This window comes from Tribolium madens, unplaced genomic scaffold (genome assembly GCF_015345945.1).
Source record: "Tribolium madens isolate multiple individuals breed KSU strain unplaced genomic scaffold, Tmad_KSU_1.1 Scaffold_19;HRSCAF=116;Tcas5.2_LG9, whole genome shotgun sequence".
Taxonomy (NCBI): domain Eukaryota; kingdom Metazoa; phylum Arthropoda; class Insecta; order Coleoptera; family Tenebrionidae; genus Tribolium; species Tribolium madens.
In genome coordinates, this window is record NW_025400983.1 from 7,058,686 (window position 1) to 7,074,265 (window position 15,580).

General features: G+C 36.3%; 1 protein-coding gene across 1 annotated transcript in view; it reads right to left on the minus strand.

The window, feature by feature from the left end:
* Positions 1-11: 11 nt before the first annotated feature.
* Positions 12-15,580, minus strand: part of LOC123012768 (hemocytin) — a 24,901-nt gene continuing 9,332 nt past the window's right edge. Inside the window, exons 13-35 of the mRNA XM_044410892.1 lie at positions 14,296-14,796; positions 14,063-14,240; positions 12,329-12,724; positions 12,029-12,278; positions 11,492-11,979; positions 11,244-11,436; positions 10,866-11,189; positions 9,679-9,917; positions 9,086-9,631; positions 8,861-9,037; positions 8,624-8,812; positions 8,285-8,576; positions 7,741-8,232; positions 7,175-7,687; positions 6,663-7,122; positions 6,400-6,614; positions 5,213-6,348; positions 4,933-5,164; positions 2,676-3,595; positions 1,395-1,664; positions 1,063-1,324; positions 320-472; positions 12-272 (exon numbers count right to left, since the gene is read on the minus strand). Coding sequence (XP_044266827.1) covers positions 79-272; positions 320-472; positions 1,063-1,324; positions 1,395-1,664; positions 2,676-3,595; positions 4,933-5,164; positions 5,213-6,348; positions 6,400-6,614; positions 6,663-7,122; positions 7,175-7,687; positions 7,741-8,232; positions 8,285-8,576; positions 8,624-8,812; positions 8,861-9,037; positions 9,086-9,631; positions 9,679-9,917; positions 10,866-11,189; positions 11,244-11,436; positions 11,492-11,979; positions 12,029-12,278; positions 12,329-12,724; positions 14,063-14,240; positions 14,296-14,796 — 8,620 coding nt within the window. The 3' untranslated portion in view covers positions 12-78. The remainder of the gene's footprint in view (positions 273-319; positions 473-1,062; positions 1,325-1,394; positions 1,665-2,675; positions 3,596-4,932; positions 5,165-5,212; positions 6,349-6,399; positions 6,615-6,662; positions 7,123-7,174; positions 7,688-7,740; positions 8,233-8,284; positions 8,577-8,623; positions 8,813-8,860; positions 9,038-9,085; positions 9,632-9,678; positions 9,918-10,865; positions 11,190-11,243; positions 11,437-11,491; positions 11,980-12,028; positions 12,279-12,328; positions 12,725-14,062; positions 14,241-14,295; positions 14,797-15,580) is intronic.

Here is a 15,580-nt window from a genome sequence, read left to right on the forward strand (position 1 = left end):
AAAACAACAACTCCTTCATTGCATTTTATTAAAATAAGTGAAAAAACGTACAAAAATAAATCATTTCAATAAAGCCAATTACGATTTAACAAACGAAGTTTTCTTATGTTTTACGGATTTCTGTGCAGCGGCACAACCCTCACAACCACATTCTGATGGTACTGCTACTTTTTTCTTCCAAGTGTACCCATCTTCACATTCTAACTCCACTTCAATTGATTTATAATCAGTCGCTTGACAACAAGAACAGACGCTTTCGTGTGAACCTTTCTCTGCAAATTATCAATTATTGACTAAACATGAATTAATGGAAACAAACTTGTGTCGAAAAAGGTGGCAGAGTGGCAACTTCCCACACATTCGGTGAATTTGTGAATGTGTTTCTTGTTTACGCATTTTCCGTGGTCGGTTCTGTGAGCGCTTATCAACGAAATAGTTTTGTTGAGTGGAATTGCCTCAGCGCTGCATTGCTCTAAAAAAGTCGAATTTATGAGCTTAAAAGCATTATTCGCAGTCTGAAAGTCAAAATGCGGAATTTTTAAATTCTAGTTCGGATTTAGAAGTAAAAATTTTGTTCTCTACGGTCAGAATCGTGAATTACAACGTTCAAGTAAAAAGTCGGAAAAATTGAATACGGGGAAGTCCAAATTTTAATTAATTTTCTTTAGTGTAAAGATTGAAAATTTGAGTTTAAGAACTAGTGTATTGAGATATTTCGAGTTTGAAAGTCAGATTTTTTTATTTTATCTAATTTTCTGAAGTAGATCTGATTCCTAAATTTAGTTGGAATTTGTGGTCAAAATTCAGAGATTAGATTACTGGAATTCCAGGCTTGAAAGTCAGAATTTTTATTCGAAAAATTTTAACTCAAAATCAAAATTACAAGAAACTTATACAGAGAAATTTTGAGTCTAAACGTAGAAACTTCAAGTTTAAAAATTTTGAGATAAAATGGGAGTTGGATTTTTTAATATAATTTCCATTTTAGGGTTTGATTTCCACATTTTGAAATTGGAATTTCTAAAAATTCCTAACCTGTTGGCTGTGCTAAGAAACACTTACGCTGAGATCCTGATGTAATGTTACAATGTTTACAACAACCCTTGACGTAAATATTTTCCTTGGGACAGTCTTCAAGCGATGGACACGATTCTTGTTGACTTGAAACGATAAATTCATCGCCGAATTGCTCGCAAATGTAAGTCGTACAATTATCGGGGGAAGTCCAATTTTCGCCCGGTTTTTTCAATTTTTCGTCAACCACACAAGCAACACGGACACATTCACCGCAACAGGAAGATTCAGACTCTTTATATTCCCAACCCTATTAAAAATTAAAAAATACACGTCATGAAATCATAATTAAATCTTTAATAATTTAATTTTTTCATCACCTTCGAGCAATTGGTTTTGCACGTCTCCACCGACTCCTGCTTCATAATTTCCCCTTTCTTATTCCTAACACATGTTATTTTTTTGCACTTATCACCATCAGGCGACGGCCAAGTTTCTCCTACATTATAGACCTTCCCCTCGACTTTACAAGCCGTCGTTTTGTGTTTCTTGCAACACTCATCCTTCACCGGAATTGTTTCGACAACAAAATTATCAACATAATCGTTGGGTAACTCCGGACATGTAACTTTGGTTGACTGTACTTGAATCTACAAAAAAGTTAATAATGAAAAAAAAAACACAGGGTGACAAAAAAAAGTAATGTCGTGACAACTTGACAAATTATATATCATTTTGTTTATCTCAGTGAGACAAATCAAATGCACTAAAAAAAATTCAAAAAGTCTACACACTTTGAACTAGATTTTTTTCTAATTTAAATGAATTTAAAATACTTTAATTTCAAAAAATCATTACTCAATAACTATTTGGCCGATTTCCTTCAAATAAAGACCATTTTATAGGGATGAACTTGCGCCATTTAGAATGATATGTAATTTGAAATTTAGTATTTGCGAACTTTTTTTTGAACAGTGGTCGAAGAAGTTTGAAGTAAATCGAAATAATCTAAGAAAAACCCTACGCGTAAGTTTTTTTTTTCATCATCACCATCGTATAGAGCATCTCTTTATTAGTTGAAATCCAAATTTTTAAAAGAGTTACCGAGTGGTTTTCATGATGTGATTTTTTGAAGTTAAGATTTGCTAATCAAGCATTACGCCATATAGGAGAAATGTATGTTAATCTTATTTAAAATTGCATTTTTTTTTAAGTATTTGTTTTAAGACTTCTTTTGCTTAAAAATAGTCAATTGCACCTTCTTCGTTCTAATTAGAATAACCAAAAACTGTTTTTTTTTATTAAAACAAACAAATAGTACCTGCGTACTAATTAAAGCAAATAAAGAGTTTTTTTGTTCAGAAACCTAGAACAAAGTGAACAAGTCGGAATCTGAATGGAAAGTGATTTGATTTGAAAAAGATTTGCCCTTGGCTAGTGCCTTAAACTTCTAGATCTTCTTTGCTTAATGGTAAGTGGTCATTTTCAGAACAAAAAAACTCTTTATTTGCTTTAATTAGTACGCAGGTACTCTTTGTTTGTTTTAAGTAAAGAAACAGTTTTTGTTTATTCGCCAAAATCATTTAGTTCAAAGTGTGTAGACTTTTTGAATTTTTTTAGTGCATTTGATTTGTCTCACTGAGACATGTGAATTTTCATACCGAGCCATTGGTATTGAGGCACGAAAATTTCGTGCAGAAATCGCTCGAGTTCCACTCAGTCCCAATTTTGTGTACTTCCCCTTCAACAACGCACGCAAACGGCTTACAAGAACCGCAACATTGCTTCGATTGCGGCGTTGCCGGGACATATTCGAACCCTAACTCGCAATCGGTATCGCAATTTTTGATTTGTGTCTCCTTCTGAACCCCTGAAGTGCCATTCACACACTCATAAACCGTGCAAAAATCGTCCTCAAGAGTCCACTTTTCGCCAACTTTGTACACTTTTTCCCCATGTTTGCACGCCACTCGTTTGATATTTGGGCAACACTGGTCGTAGATAAACTCCGGTTCTAGCTCATAATCGAGGTAATCCTGCGATATTTCAATAGCCGAGCAATCAGTTTGGGTACAACTCGGTTGATAATTTCCAATACTTGTCTGCAAACATTTGCAACTACGACAGGGTCCGTCCTCCCAAGTCTCGTTAGCATTTTTCAAAACTTTCTGTTTCTCGATCGCAGTTCGCGGCCTTTCGCCCCCTTTTTCATCCGCAGTGAATTCGTAATCGAAGATGCATTTATTTTTCGGGGGTTCGCAAGTGTATAAAGGACAACACTTGCCGGTTTCATTCTTGAGAGTGTGATATTGGGGACATTCTTTCGGTTTAGGACAAGTGTCTTTCTTGCAAATTATTTTTAGTTCGGGGCAACAACCACTATGGTCGATTGTTCTGACGTAACCATCGTCAAGGGGGAATTCAATCGCTTGGTTTATCGGTTCGCACTCTTCGACTGGTTTGCATTCGCAGATGAATTGTTGACAACCGTTTGGTTTTGTTGAGAGTTTCATTACTTGACCCAGGCCGCAGGAAATGACCTGAGGGGGCTCACAGGTGGGGCCGGAAGTGGGTTCTGGCACTGGAACAAATTTGAATTTGTGGCAGAAAAATAAAAAATCCAAATTTACTCGTATGTGACATTTGTTCTTATTTTTGCTTTTCCAAAATTTATACAGGGTGATTTAAAAAAACGGCAGGCGGTGTAGAGTTTTTCTTTATGGCCCGAATTCAAAAATTAAAAAACTAAATTAAATAGCTTTTAATAAAGTATAAGCTGACATGGTGCATTTTGGTGTATGTTCAACTTTCTAATTATTATTAAATTTTTGTTATTATATAAATATCATAATTTAAAAAAAACAGAAGTTAATGAGATCTAGTTGCATGGTGTTAAATAAGACAATGCCATTGTTGCAGCAAATAAAAGAAAATAGTGCCAATATTTTTTCAAATTTTTAATAGTAAATGACAATAATAATTACTTATAACAAAGCTGAAAAACATCTAATTTAGTATGATTATTTATTTTATAATTGTTTATTTATTTTGTTTACTTTTAATAATGTTATTGTTAACGTAATTTTTTAAAATTTGTATGTAAAATAAAATTTGGTCCCTATTTAAAATTAGGAAGTTGAATATAGCCCAAAACATACTATGATATTTAGAAAGATTCTAAAATTGTTAGCTTATGCTATATTAAACGCCATTACTTTAATTTACTTTTTTAATTTTTGAAATCGGGCCATAAATAACAATTATACAGCGCCTACCGTTTTTTTTTAATCACTCTGTATTATTTAGTTTGATTAGATTCTACTTATTACCACTAAATTAGTGTAAAAATTCTCTTATTTACATATTAACATATCCTACGTTGAAATAAATTTATATTTTTATTGACTGGATTTTCTTTTAATGACAGCGACTTTTGCTTTGAAAATCGGGCTTACTTTTATTGCAATTAACCCATTTCGTCCCACCGCACATTTACGAGTAAGTAAAGCTGCAAATTGGTTTCTTATTCGTGAATACGTGATAAAGTAGAAACATGTGCAAATTAATATCTTTTTTTCAAAAATTGTTAGCACATGTATTCTTTTTCCTTTACATTGGAAGTGTGTTCTTGTTTTGTGTTATTTGTGTACTCAACCAGTGAATTACATTTGGTTTACATTTTGTCGAACAATAAAAAATTTAAAAATTTTAGAAAACAATTTCAGTGAATAATTTTTTAATGTTTCATAGACACAAATGATTATAAAAACTTGAAAACTAAAATAAAATTTTGAAAAAAAGTTTCGTGCGATCAAATGGGTTAAAACAGGCAAACAGACTTTATTTTGAAAACACCGACGCATTTTTTTTTGAATACTACGAGTAAAATAAATAATAATTGGATGCGGAATTACTTACCACATGCGTATTTATCACAACACTCATCCTCTTTCCCCGAAATTTTCACAACTTGGAACCCTTGCTCACAAATTTTATCACTGGAGCAATGCTCCTTCTCACACTTGATCGAAGTACCTTCACAGGTACAACTTGTACATTTATCCTTCTTCCAAGTGTCGCCCGGATGGTGGCCTTCATCATCACAAACTTCACAATCTTTCTCCTCCACACATGTGTCATTCCTCAGGACCTACAATCAAATTTTCGGATATTTATCACTGATAAGGGGAAAAAGTACCAATCCTTCGGGACAGAAACAGCCTTCAACTGGTAAACTCGAGCACCCTTTTTCTTTCTCCTTCACACTTTCGCAGGTTTTCGGACATTTACTCCCACAAGGGTTGTAAATTTTATCCGAAGGGCACGTTTTGGGACAAATGTCGGTCCTCCAGTCAATACAAAAACCAGCACTTGCACAATCCCGAGCGTAGGCTTCGATGGCACTACAAGCGAGTTCGGGGTGGTTGTCACAAGTGTCTTTTTGGCACCATTCGAGGAAAAGACTCGGGTCCAAAACACGTAAACATTGCCCGAAAGTCTTATAGTCCAGAATGATGTTACAAGGATCTTGCTCTTTGGGCAATGGAGGGCAATCGTCCGGTTTGTTTTGACACATTTCTCTTGATTGTCCTCCCGGGAGTTTATCGTAGAGCCAGCTTAGGGCAAAGTCATTTGTGTCATTAGTTATGGCTCCAGAAGGGGTTTTAAAATCATCAAGAGGGTTGTGGTCACAATCACCACACAAACCTTCGAGTTTGCCTCCATATTTGGTGGAGGGGGCTTTGACTGACACCCCCAGAGACGGATAATAGACTGATACTTCGATTTGAACTTCGACCAAATGAATCTTGAAATGTTTACTTGAAGTTTCCCTGATTTGACCCCAAGTGATTTCACTGAAGTCATCAATTTTTTCACCATCGACGATCAATTTCAATTTATTTCGTATCATATCGTTGAGAATGTGGATTTTGTGTCCTTGGTACAAAATCGTGACTTTGCCAACACACGTCTTTTCCTCATTATTCTTGCAAGGAGCATTAGTGATCAAAACTTGAAACTTGTGATTGTCACTATCACCAGCGACATCCCGTGACATCACATAGACACAATTCGCATTGATGGTGAAATTTCTTTCATCGTAAGTAACGTATTGGAGGTGTGGGAGGACATTACATTCGCAATCTCTGCAATTGGAGGGACTGATGCAAGTATCCCCCTTTTTGACCATCCCTGAAGGGCAATAACAACCAGGGAAGCACACACTGGGCAGTTTTGGGCATGCCAATTCGGGATTTGACAGGGATTCACAAGTCGGCTCGCATTTGCGTTGGTAACAGTCGTGGTAAACCAGAGGGGCTTCACAAGTCGCCGCTGAAACAATAATAATAATTTGTAGAAAATAAAAAAAGGAATATTGCGTACGACAATCCAGAAGAGTCCTCCAGTCGGATATATCAAGGTTTGGATTTCTGGTCAAACATTCAACGACGAAATTTTCAAGAGAGTGGCATCGACATTGCTCTGAAGCTGTGTTGTTGCTTCCTGAGGCTTGGAGACAGTCACAGGTGGTTTCAACGCAGCGGGAAATGAAGGAGTCTTTATCGACAACGCGAGTGCAAGGTTCTAACACTAGTTCCCTAAGGAGAAAATTGCACTTTTAAGTAACGATTACAATCAACACTTACTTGACTTGACAAATCTCCCAAGCCTTCTTTTGGAGGTGGAGAGGGCAAGTTTGAGGCTCGCAACTTTGGAATTGATCAACATGTGCCCAACTATCCCCAAAATCGACAGTGGTCCGGGATAAACTACCATCAGGTTTTTTCTTATCATCAGAGGAATCCTCATTGAAATAACCACAAAGACCATCAACTTTATCGACCAATTTTCTCGTAACCCCCAATTTGACATTCCCTTCTTTATCCCAAATGACCCAAAAGCCGTACTTATTTGACACAAAAAGAATAGTATTGCCGAGACGAGACAAAGCAAATGATTTTGTGTTAGAGCCGATTTTTTTCGTCTGTTCGACAGTATACGAAAAACCGTCGTATTCAGCTGTGAGATTAGGATGTAGCACGAATAAATGATCTTGGTGTTGGATAATGAGGTCCCTCCAACACTTTTCAACACAATTTTTTCGAACTAAAACCCATAAATATTATTACAGAAGAAAAAACAAGGATTCGTTCTTTACGAGTCACTTCCCACTCGTCATTTTCCAAATCTCGAGCCAGGATATGGTTACAAACATCATACTTGTACTCAGTGTTGTCAAAAGTGTTAAAAGTGCGGCCTGTAACGTTACAAACGGCGTCCGGTTTCGGTGCTAGCTCACATGTGTATTCGGGGCATTGATTCATAACAAAATCTTCATTTCCGAAAAATGGGATATAGCCTTCTGGGCATATCGCAGGAGGGCATTCTTTTTTCGAATGCATGTATTTGGGGGCCGGCTTTGCTGAAACACACACGTATTCGGTACAATTGTTTTGGTTTTGTGGCCGAATTGGTTTTTTAAGGGGTGTTTTCCGATAAGTCGTCTTGACTCCACTCTTGACTCCGGCATGACTTTTATAGGATGTTTTTTGAAAATTTTGATGATAATTCGAAAACATTGATGATTGGTACTTGCGACCTTTAGTCGGCCTTTTGACGTGTCTTTTGAACCCTGTGGGACACTCAAGTACTGGACATTTAACTACAGGTTCTGCAACGGTTTTTATTAATTTTTTTTATTAAGAAAAATTGTCAAATATTGACTTTGAGTAACCACAGTAGTGGGTTTTGCCGTTGTCGTTCTTAGAATCTCGGTGATAGTTGTTGGACAGCCAACTTCATCATCGGGACAATCTTGCACCCCGTTGCACCACAAAGTCGCGTTAATGCAAACGCTGCTTGTGGGGCACAAAACCGTACCGTCAGGGCATGGTTGACAAGTGCATTTGCAAGTCGAAGTGACCGTACTTCGGAGTCCCTTTTCGCAAGTTTCGCATTGTTTGGGGGTACAGTGGGGCACACCGCCAATCTTGCAGAGACATTCCGAACAATCCTCCTTTTTGTATGAAGTTCCTACCGGATAAGAAATGTGGCCGATGATGCAAGGACATTCTGTTTTCGAGACGCAGTTTTCGCCATCCCACCATTTTTCTGGTTTGCATCGACAAGCGTGGAGTTCGAGAGGTTCGGTGGTCACCCCAGGGCAGTGGTTGCAAGTCGGGGGGATGACGGTCGAGGGTTCTTCTGGGAGGGGGGCTGCCAATTTTAAGTTTGTAAACAGGATTTTGGATTTGGGTCCAAAACTTACGATAGGGTTCAAAACAACCATGCATCTCAACCCTCATCTGTATATTCTCGTTCCACTTCTTCGGGACTATTTTAACGTATCTTGCATTAATTGGTAATTCAAAATTGTTGATTTGTGGAGTGTTAGAATCATAATTCCCCAGGAATATTTTCTCTTTCATCGTCTTCTTATCCAAAATTGGGTTCCAAGCTTTATTGTCTTGTGAATATTGAACAGTGTAAGCTGTCACCCAACCATTAGGACCTCCTTTCGTCTCAACACCTGTCACATTCCGTGGTTCCAAGAAATCCAACTGGAAACAAAATTTAATCTTTTGACAAAACTTTTTTGTAACATTACTTGAACAAATTCCGTCATCGAGTTGGTTAAAGGTTGCCATACATCATCACCATTTATCTTAAGATTTGATTTAGTGTGATTGTTATCTAATTCTGAGCTTACGGAAACTTGACGATGTGACATCATCTCGTTATCTAATCCCATGGGATCGTCACACATTTGGGGTTTGGGAGAAGTTGCAGCATGAATCTAAATATTTTTTCAATAAAAACCAACTAAACCACAATTAATTAGTACCGTGATGAACTCGTAGAGAACAGTAGTAGTTAAAGGCTCCCCACACCCAATCAATTCAACCCTTAGGGCTATTCCTATGTGCCACGTTTCAGGATGAATTCTCACAATTTGGGCTTCAAATGGTATATCGAACAATTCCTGAACTGGAGTGGTAGCATCAATCGAGCCTCTGAATATCTAAAAAAGAAATCAAACTTACTTAACTAAAATATTTCTAATTTTTACCTGAGGTAATCGATCTTTGTTCAAAACCGGGAAAAAACTCCCACTCGAGTCGGGACTATACGTCATTTTGTAACTTGTAACGTACTCATCATACAGTGGACTTCCTTTTATTTTGACCCCATAGACCGGTTCTTGCTGCCCCAAATTAATTTCCAAATATTGCAAATTGTTTGAGTATTCTGGGACCCAGCTTCCGCCACTTTTAGTCCCCACTTTGCTATTAAATTTGGCAAATTCGGGTTTAAAAGCCGAGCTTAGGACACTACTAGCGTTGAATATAACATTTGGAAGGGGTTGATCGCCTTGGATTAAATCAATGAAGTGGTCCTCGTCGCATTTTTCGGGTGGTGTTACTGTGCTTGGCACCAGAGGTAGAACAGTTACACCAGTTGTTATTTTAACTTCCTTKCCTTTATAATCTGTAACTTGTGATTCTAGCAAGTCTTTGTCTTGCTCCTCTTCTTTACATTCTGATTCGTCGCAAGTGTAGTAATTGTTGATACATTGACATACGCGACAATCGGACTCTCTGTAGACAGTTCCAGGCTGTAACAATTGTGATAAATTCGATACTGTAAAAATAAAAATTGTACTTTGACCGGTTTTCCGTCATTTGATCGACATAAACAATCCTCCAAAGCCACACAAGTGTCCTCATTTGACCAAAACATGCCCGGAGGGCATGTTACATTTTTGTCAGTTCTTACACATCCAGGTTCACATTTTTCGCCGTTTTCGCATTTTCCGCTTGTTTTTATTATGTGAGAGTAGTAAAGACACAGATGGTCACATTGTATGGCACATTCGTGTTCTTGACTGTCAAGGGGACATTCTGGAAAGGCATAATTGGAGGTAAACGAATATTTTGTGTTTTTTTGGCTTTCTACAYTTTCAAGGTTTCAAATTTACATTAGTTCAAGACTTGAAACTAAATTTTAGGATTTTAAAATTTGATTTTTTTTGAAAAATCAACGTTTGAGAAGTCGTATTTCACTGTTGTTTCAACAACTTTGAAAATCATGAACTATCTGTAGAGAAGTTAAATTCTAAGATTTTGGAATAAAATTTCTAAGATACATAGGTTTTGGGATTCCAAGATTTGTATATTGGAAAGCATAATTGGAGGTAAACGAATATTTTGTGTTTTTTGGCACTCTACACTTTCAAGGTTTCAAATTTACATTAGTTCAAGACTCGAAACTAAATTTTAAGATCTTAAAATTTGAATCTTTTTGAAAAATCAACGTTTTAAAATCTTGAGAAGTCGTATTTCACTGGTGTTTCAACACTTTAAAAATCATTAACTATTTATAGAGAAGTTAAATTCTAAGTTTCGGGAATAAAATTTCTAAGATCCATAAGTTTTGGGATTCCAAGATTTATATATTTCTCCTTCTTAGTTTTTCAAATTATAATTTTCTAAGTTTATAGTTGAAGATTTCAAAATTTGTAACGTCTCAAAGTGTGTAAAAAAAGTGTAAAATCAAGAATTATTAATTTTTCTAACCAGATAAGCTTTGATGTTATTAAAATTATCGTATTACGGGCAGAAACCAAGATTTTATAAATAGGTATGTACTAAAATGTTCGAAAATTATTATAATTTTTACTCTGCAATTTATAATTTCCATTTTAAACAAAAAATATAAAAATCAAACTCAATTTCAAGCAATTGCAATTTATTTTTGATTTGAGGTTCGTTTGAAATTTTTACAATTTGTCTTGTGATCCATTAAATTCAATTTAAATTTAAGAATTCGAATCAAAAATTTTCACTYACTTTTAACGGMAATTGACGGTAGCAGTTGCATCGACTCAATCTGGTGTCTGTTATGTTCCGGAGTTTCTACTTCTGCTTCCGGTTCCACTTCCGTAACCACAGTTTCCGGTTGTTTACACTCCGGTTTGATCTCCTCAACAGCGTAAGGCCAATCACAAATCATCGTTACAGGATTATAATACATGCTAGGCCCACATGTCTTTTCCACATATTTAGGACCATTGGGACCATCCTCACAATGGTAGAAAATATGGCAATTGGTTGGGTGTTCTTTATGGGGTTTCACCGGATCACAAGGTGTAACAATAGTTGTGGTTGCCTCGTCTAAAATCATTAAAAATTGTTTGATTTTCTTTTGGCCAATAGTCGAGTATTTACCGCATTGACAGAGGATACGGATTTCGAAATCTTGACATAATTTTCCCTTAGATAAAGATTTACAAATTAGGCCTTTTTCAAGACTACATTCAACATCAAGACCGGTTTGTTTAGGAGAAAGATGAGTTTTGACAGTTCTACATTCAATACCAACCATTTTGTCTTGACTACACTTACCACCTTGCAAATTATTCTAAAACGGGTCAAATCAACACAATTTCGTACCTAGTGGACAAAACAAAACCTACCAAAAGTAGGAGTGTTGGAAGAGGTTCGTAATCAGTTTGTTTCTTCCTTAGTCCTGTTTTAGTCGGCTTGACTTTATCCTGATTTATCCATTGGCTCCATCCAGACTCACATTTCATATTTTGCTCCAACTGGTGCGTTGTTGGTAATGGTGTAGTCGAACAAGGCTGCCCCTTGCACACTTTCTGTCCTCGGGAGCAAAAACAACTATAACATTCATCCCCTTCGACTAAATCTCCTTCAAAATAGGTCACTCCGTCTATTTCCAAACAAAGAGGTTTGCAAACATTTCGAGGAACGCATTCAAACATCGATGAATTGAGATAAATGTGATCAGGAGGGCAAGGTTTGGGCTCACAACCCTCGACACAAGTCTCCTCTTTACAATTTTTACCCAATTGGGATTGGGTTAGGAGATTATTGCAGGTTTCAGTGGGGCACGTTGAGACACAGGGGTTATAATTGGAGCAGCGTGTGTCACATTGCATTGCTGAAAATTTGATTGGTGGTGTTGTAATTGAGTTTGTGATAATTCTTACGACACAATTTTTGTGATCTCCACTTGATTGGAACTCCATGAGTGTTACATTCTTGGGCGTAAGCTGCCAATGCCGTACATAAACACTCACAATCACCCCCTTGGTCACACGCACATGAATCAAAAACGCACTTTTCCAAAAATATATCAACTGGGACTTCGGAGTGACAGGGGGCAAAAAGGGGCGATTTTAAAACCCCGCATTGTTTCAAAGCCCACACTTTTCGGTCTGGTCGATCCTCACAAGTGTTCTAAACCAAACCACAAATTTATTTAGCCAATAAAAATTTTTCTAACATACTRKAATTTCCAAAGCTTCAGGGCAGTAAGACTGGAGTTTCCACGAATCCCCGAAAATCTTTGCTGACGCTTCAGTYAAACCTCCTGAAGGTGTTTGGAAGTCGTCAGCGTCGTTGTCGTTGTAATTGCCACACAAGCCCCTCACTCTGTCTTTCCAGCGAGGGTCAYTTTTGACGTATACTCGTGTCCCTTTGTCCCATTTGACTGTAAGTCCTAAATCTGGGGCTTCGATTATGACGAAGAGGCCTTTCTCGCGGACTGTTAGGTGTTTCATGGAGGCGAAATCGGGTAAGGTCTTGTCACGGGTTAGAGTGAGGACGTCCTGGTCTTCACCTGATTTCACCCGGATTGTGACCGATTTGGAGCAACTGGTGCCGAGGGAGCCACAAGGAACGTTCTAAATAATTAATTTCAAAGAAAATTACAACAAATTTTATGACGAAAAAACAGTAGAAATCCAAAGATGATTTTATTCAGGGTGTCCCTGCGAGTTGAAAAAGTCCATTAGTGACCTTTAAACGGTAAAATTAAGAAAAAATTATATAGGACTAATCTAGTACACCGCCTAAAATTATTTTCAACTATACAGCGTGTCTCAAAAATAAGTTACAATACAAACTTGTATTTTTTTAAATGAAACACCGTATGTTTTCTTAGCGTTTTTGCATGTAGATTTTTATGACAATGTTTTTAAGCTAAAATTTTATTGGTCAATTTTGCTTAGTTTTAAAAATTAGACGGTTTTTTGACGAAAACATGCTTTTTTTAAAAATTCATTACACAAAAACTAAGCCATCTAGATTTTTTTACAACCGTAAAGAAGAACGTACAAGCTATAAGGTTGTAAGATTTTTTTAGTGTGTTGCATTTGCAAAGATAAAAAAATTTGTTAAAATTTCAATAACTTAAAAAATTCAAATGGAACACCTTATTTATTGTTTGTGCATTTAAAAGATTATTAAATTGTCTTTCTCAAATTATTTACTTTTAGGTGTTTATAATCAATAACTAAAAAGATATTTAACGTTAAACATTAAAAAAATAATTACTAGTATTAATTACCGTAGCCAAAAATTGCACAGTTGCAGAAGAGATGGAAGAAATATCACTTAATAATTACATTTGTGTTAAACTGAATCCATTATTCTTTATTTTTACAATAAAATAATTCGCATTTCAGTATTTATAACGACTTTTTCAATCTCTGGACAAATCAACGGACAAATGCAAAACACTAAAAAATTGCTACAGCTTTAAGTTCTGTACTTTCTTCTTTGCAGAAGTAAGAAAAAATTTGTTCTAGTTATCTTAGTTTTTGTGTAATAGATTTTTAAAAAGTGCATGGTTTCGTAAAAAAACGTCTTATTTCTAAAACTAAGCGAAAACGACTAATGAAAGTTTAGCGTAAAAAGATTGATTTAAAAGGCTACATCCAAAAATGCAAAGAAACATACGGTGTTTCATTTTAAAAAAACACAAGTTTGTATCGTAACTTATTTTTGGGACATGCTGTATGGTTGAAAATAATTTTAGGATCTATCAATGTCTTAGACAATTTTTTTTTAAATTTCATCATTTAAAGGTCACTAATGGACTTTTACAACTCACTCGTTGGGACACCCTGTATAAAATATCTCTAAGTATTTTCAAAATTTACAAAATGAGATTTTGTGAGACTCCACCAAGAAATATGTATTTTGAGTTTTTTGGTAGTTTGATGAAATTTGTCACTTGCCTGTATCGAAATTTCATATGAATCGCTGCCAATAACCCCCTTACTCATCACATAATCGCACTGCCCTTGAAAATCGTAGTGTTTTCCATCGAAAGTCTGAAAATGTGAGTCCCCCCAGGCGCTGCATTCGCCAGCACAGGGCCGGTCTGTACACTCCCACTTCCCGTTTTGGCATTTACTAAAACACCCAGAATGTCACTTCACTCTTTCACAAATTAATAAAAACGGCTTACCAAGTATTGCAGTCGTTTTTGACTATTTCATCCTCCTTGTAACTTTTTCCCCCATGATGACACGGACATTCCGACGGCTTGACACACTTCTTCGTCGTTGTGTCTAACACATAATCATCTTTACATTTACACCCTGGATGACACACTGAAGCCGTGTAGAAGTCCGGACTGTGCATATTTTTACAAGTAATCGGCTCTGGAGGTTCGCAAGTTGTAAATTCCATGTTTTGGGAGGAACTACAAAGAGATTTTAGGTCTGTCGCTTTGGGAAATTTTTTCTGTTCTTCGGGGGTTGCAAGTCGGCAGCTCCACATAGCATTTATGCAAGTACAAAGCTCGGGTCCTTTGCTGGCAGGCCTGACTTCCTTGTAGCCAGCGTGAAATTGGAGGCCGTCGTAGTGGCATTTGCACTCCCCAATTGGCACACATTCCCCATCGTCGTCTAGGGCTTCGCCCTCGGGGCAGTTGCATCCCTCCACGCACTGGGGCTTACAGTCCGGCCTTGAAAACAAACAAACTGTTATACAAGATTACATTTCTAACATACACCACTCCAAAAAATTAAAGGAACAAAAAATTTTCCTAAATTTTTTGGTGATTTTTTAAAGACTGTAATTTATCTAAAAATTATTGTATCTAGATTTAAAAAAACTATTTGGAAGTTTTGAGTTTCTAGTTTTGAGATCTTTTGTCAATTTTTTTTTCTGTGCTAGGGTTATCACGCAAACTAAGTAATAGCAATTTTCTTGTTTTTGTTTTTGGTCCACATGTCGGGAATTTTTTTTAGTTAAGTCAATGTATAGGCCGGATACCATGTTCGTTCACCTTTAATAACGCTTTTTTCATATTCTCTTTACATCACTTTGTCGCTGAGATATCTGACTTTAAATGAAAAAGGATTCTTTTGTGTTTGATCATCGATATCTCAGCAACCAATGACCACAGAAAGAATATAAGGGTAGTGTTAAAAACTGGGGTAAATGTCTTACAAGATCCTTTTATAATTTTTTGAAAAATTTTTTTTTTCAAACTCAACATTGATTTAAAGAAAAGAGAAAAAAGTTACTTTTTGTCTTGTTTTAGTTAATCTACCTCATATTCACTAATATTAATGGGAAGACTAATGTTTTTAGGTGTTTTACAGCTCAATGTATTCCCCATAGCCCTGCTGATTTTTAAATCGATCCATCGAACCGTTTTCTCGGACCGATTGCAAAAGAATTAAAGGAACAGTTGCACATATTGTTTCTGAATATTGCCTAATCTTCATCAAAATGAAAAAAAA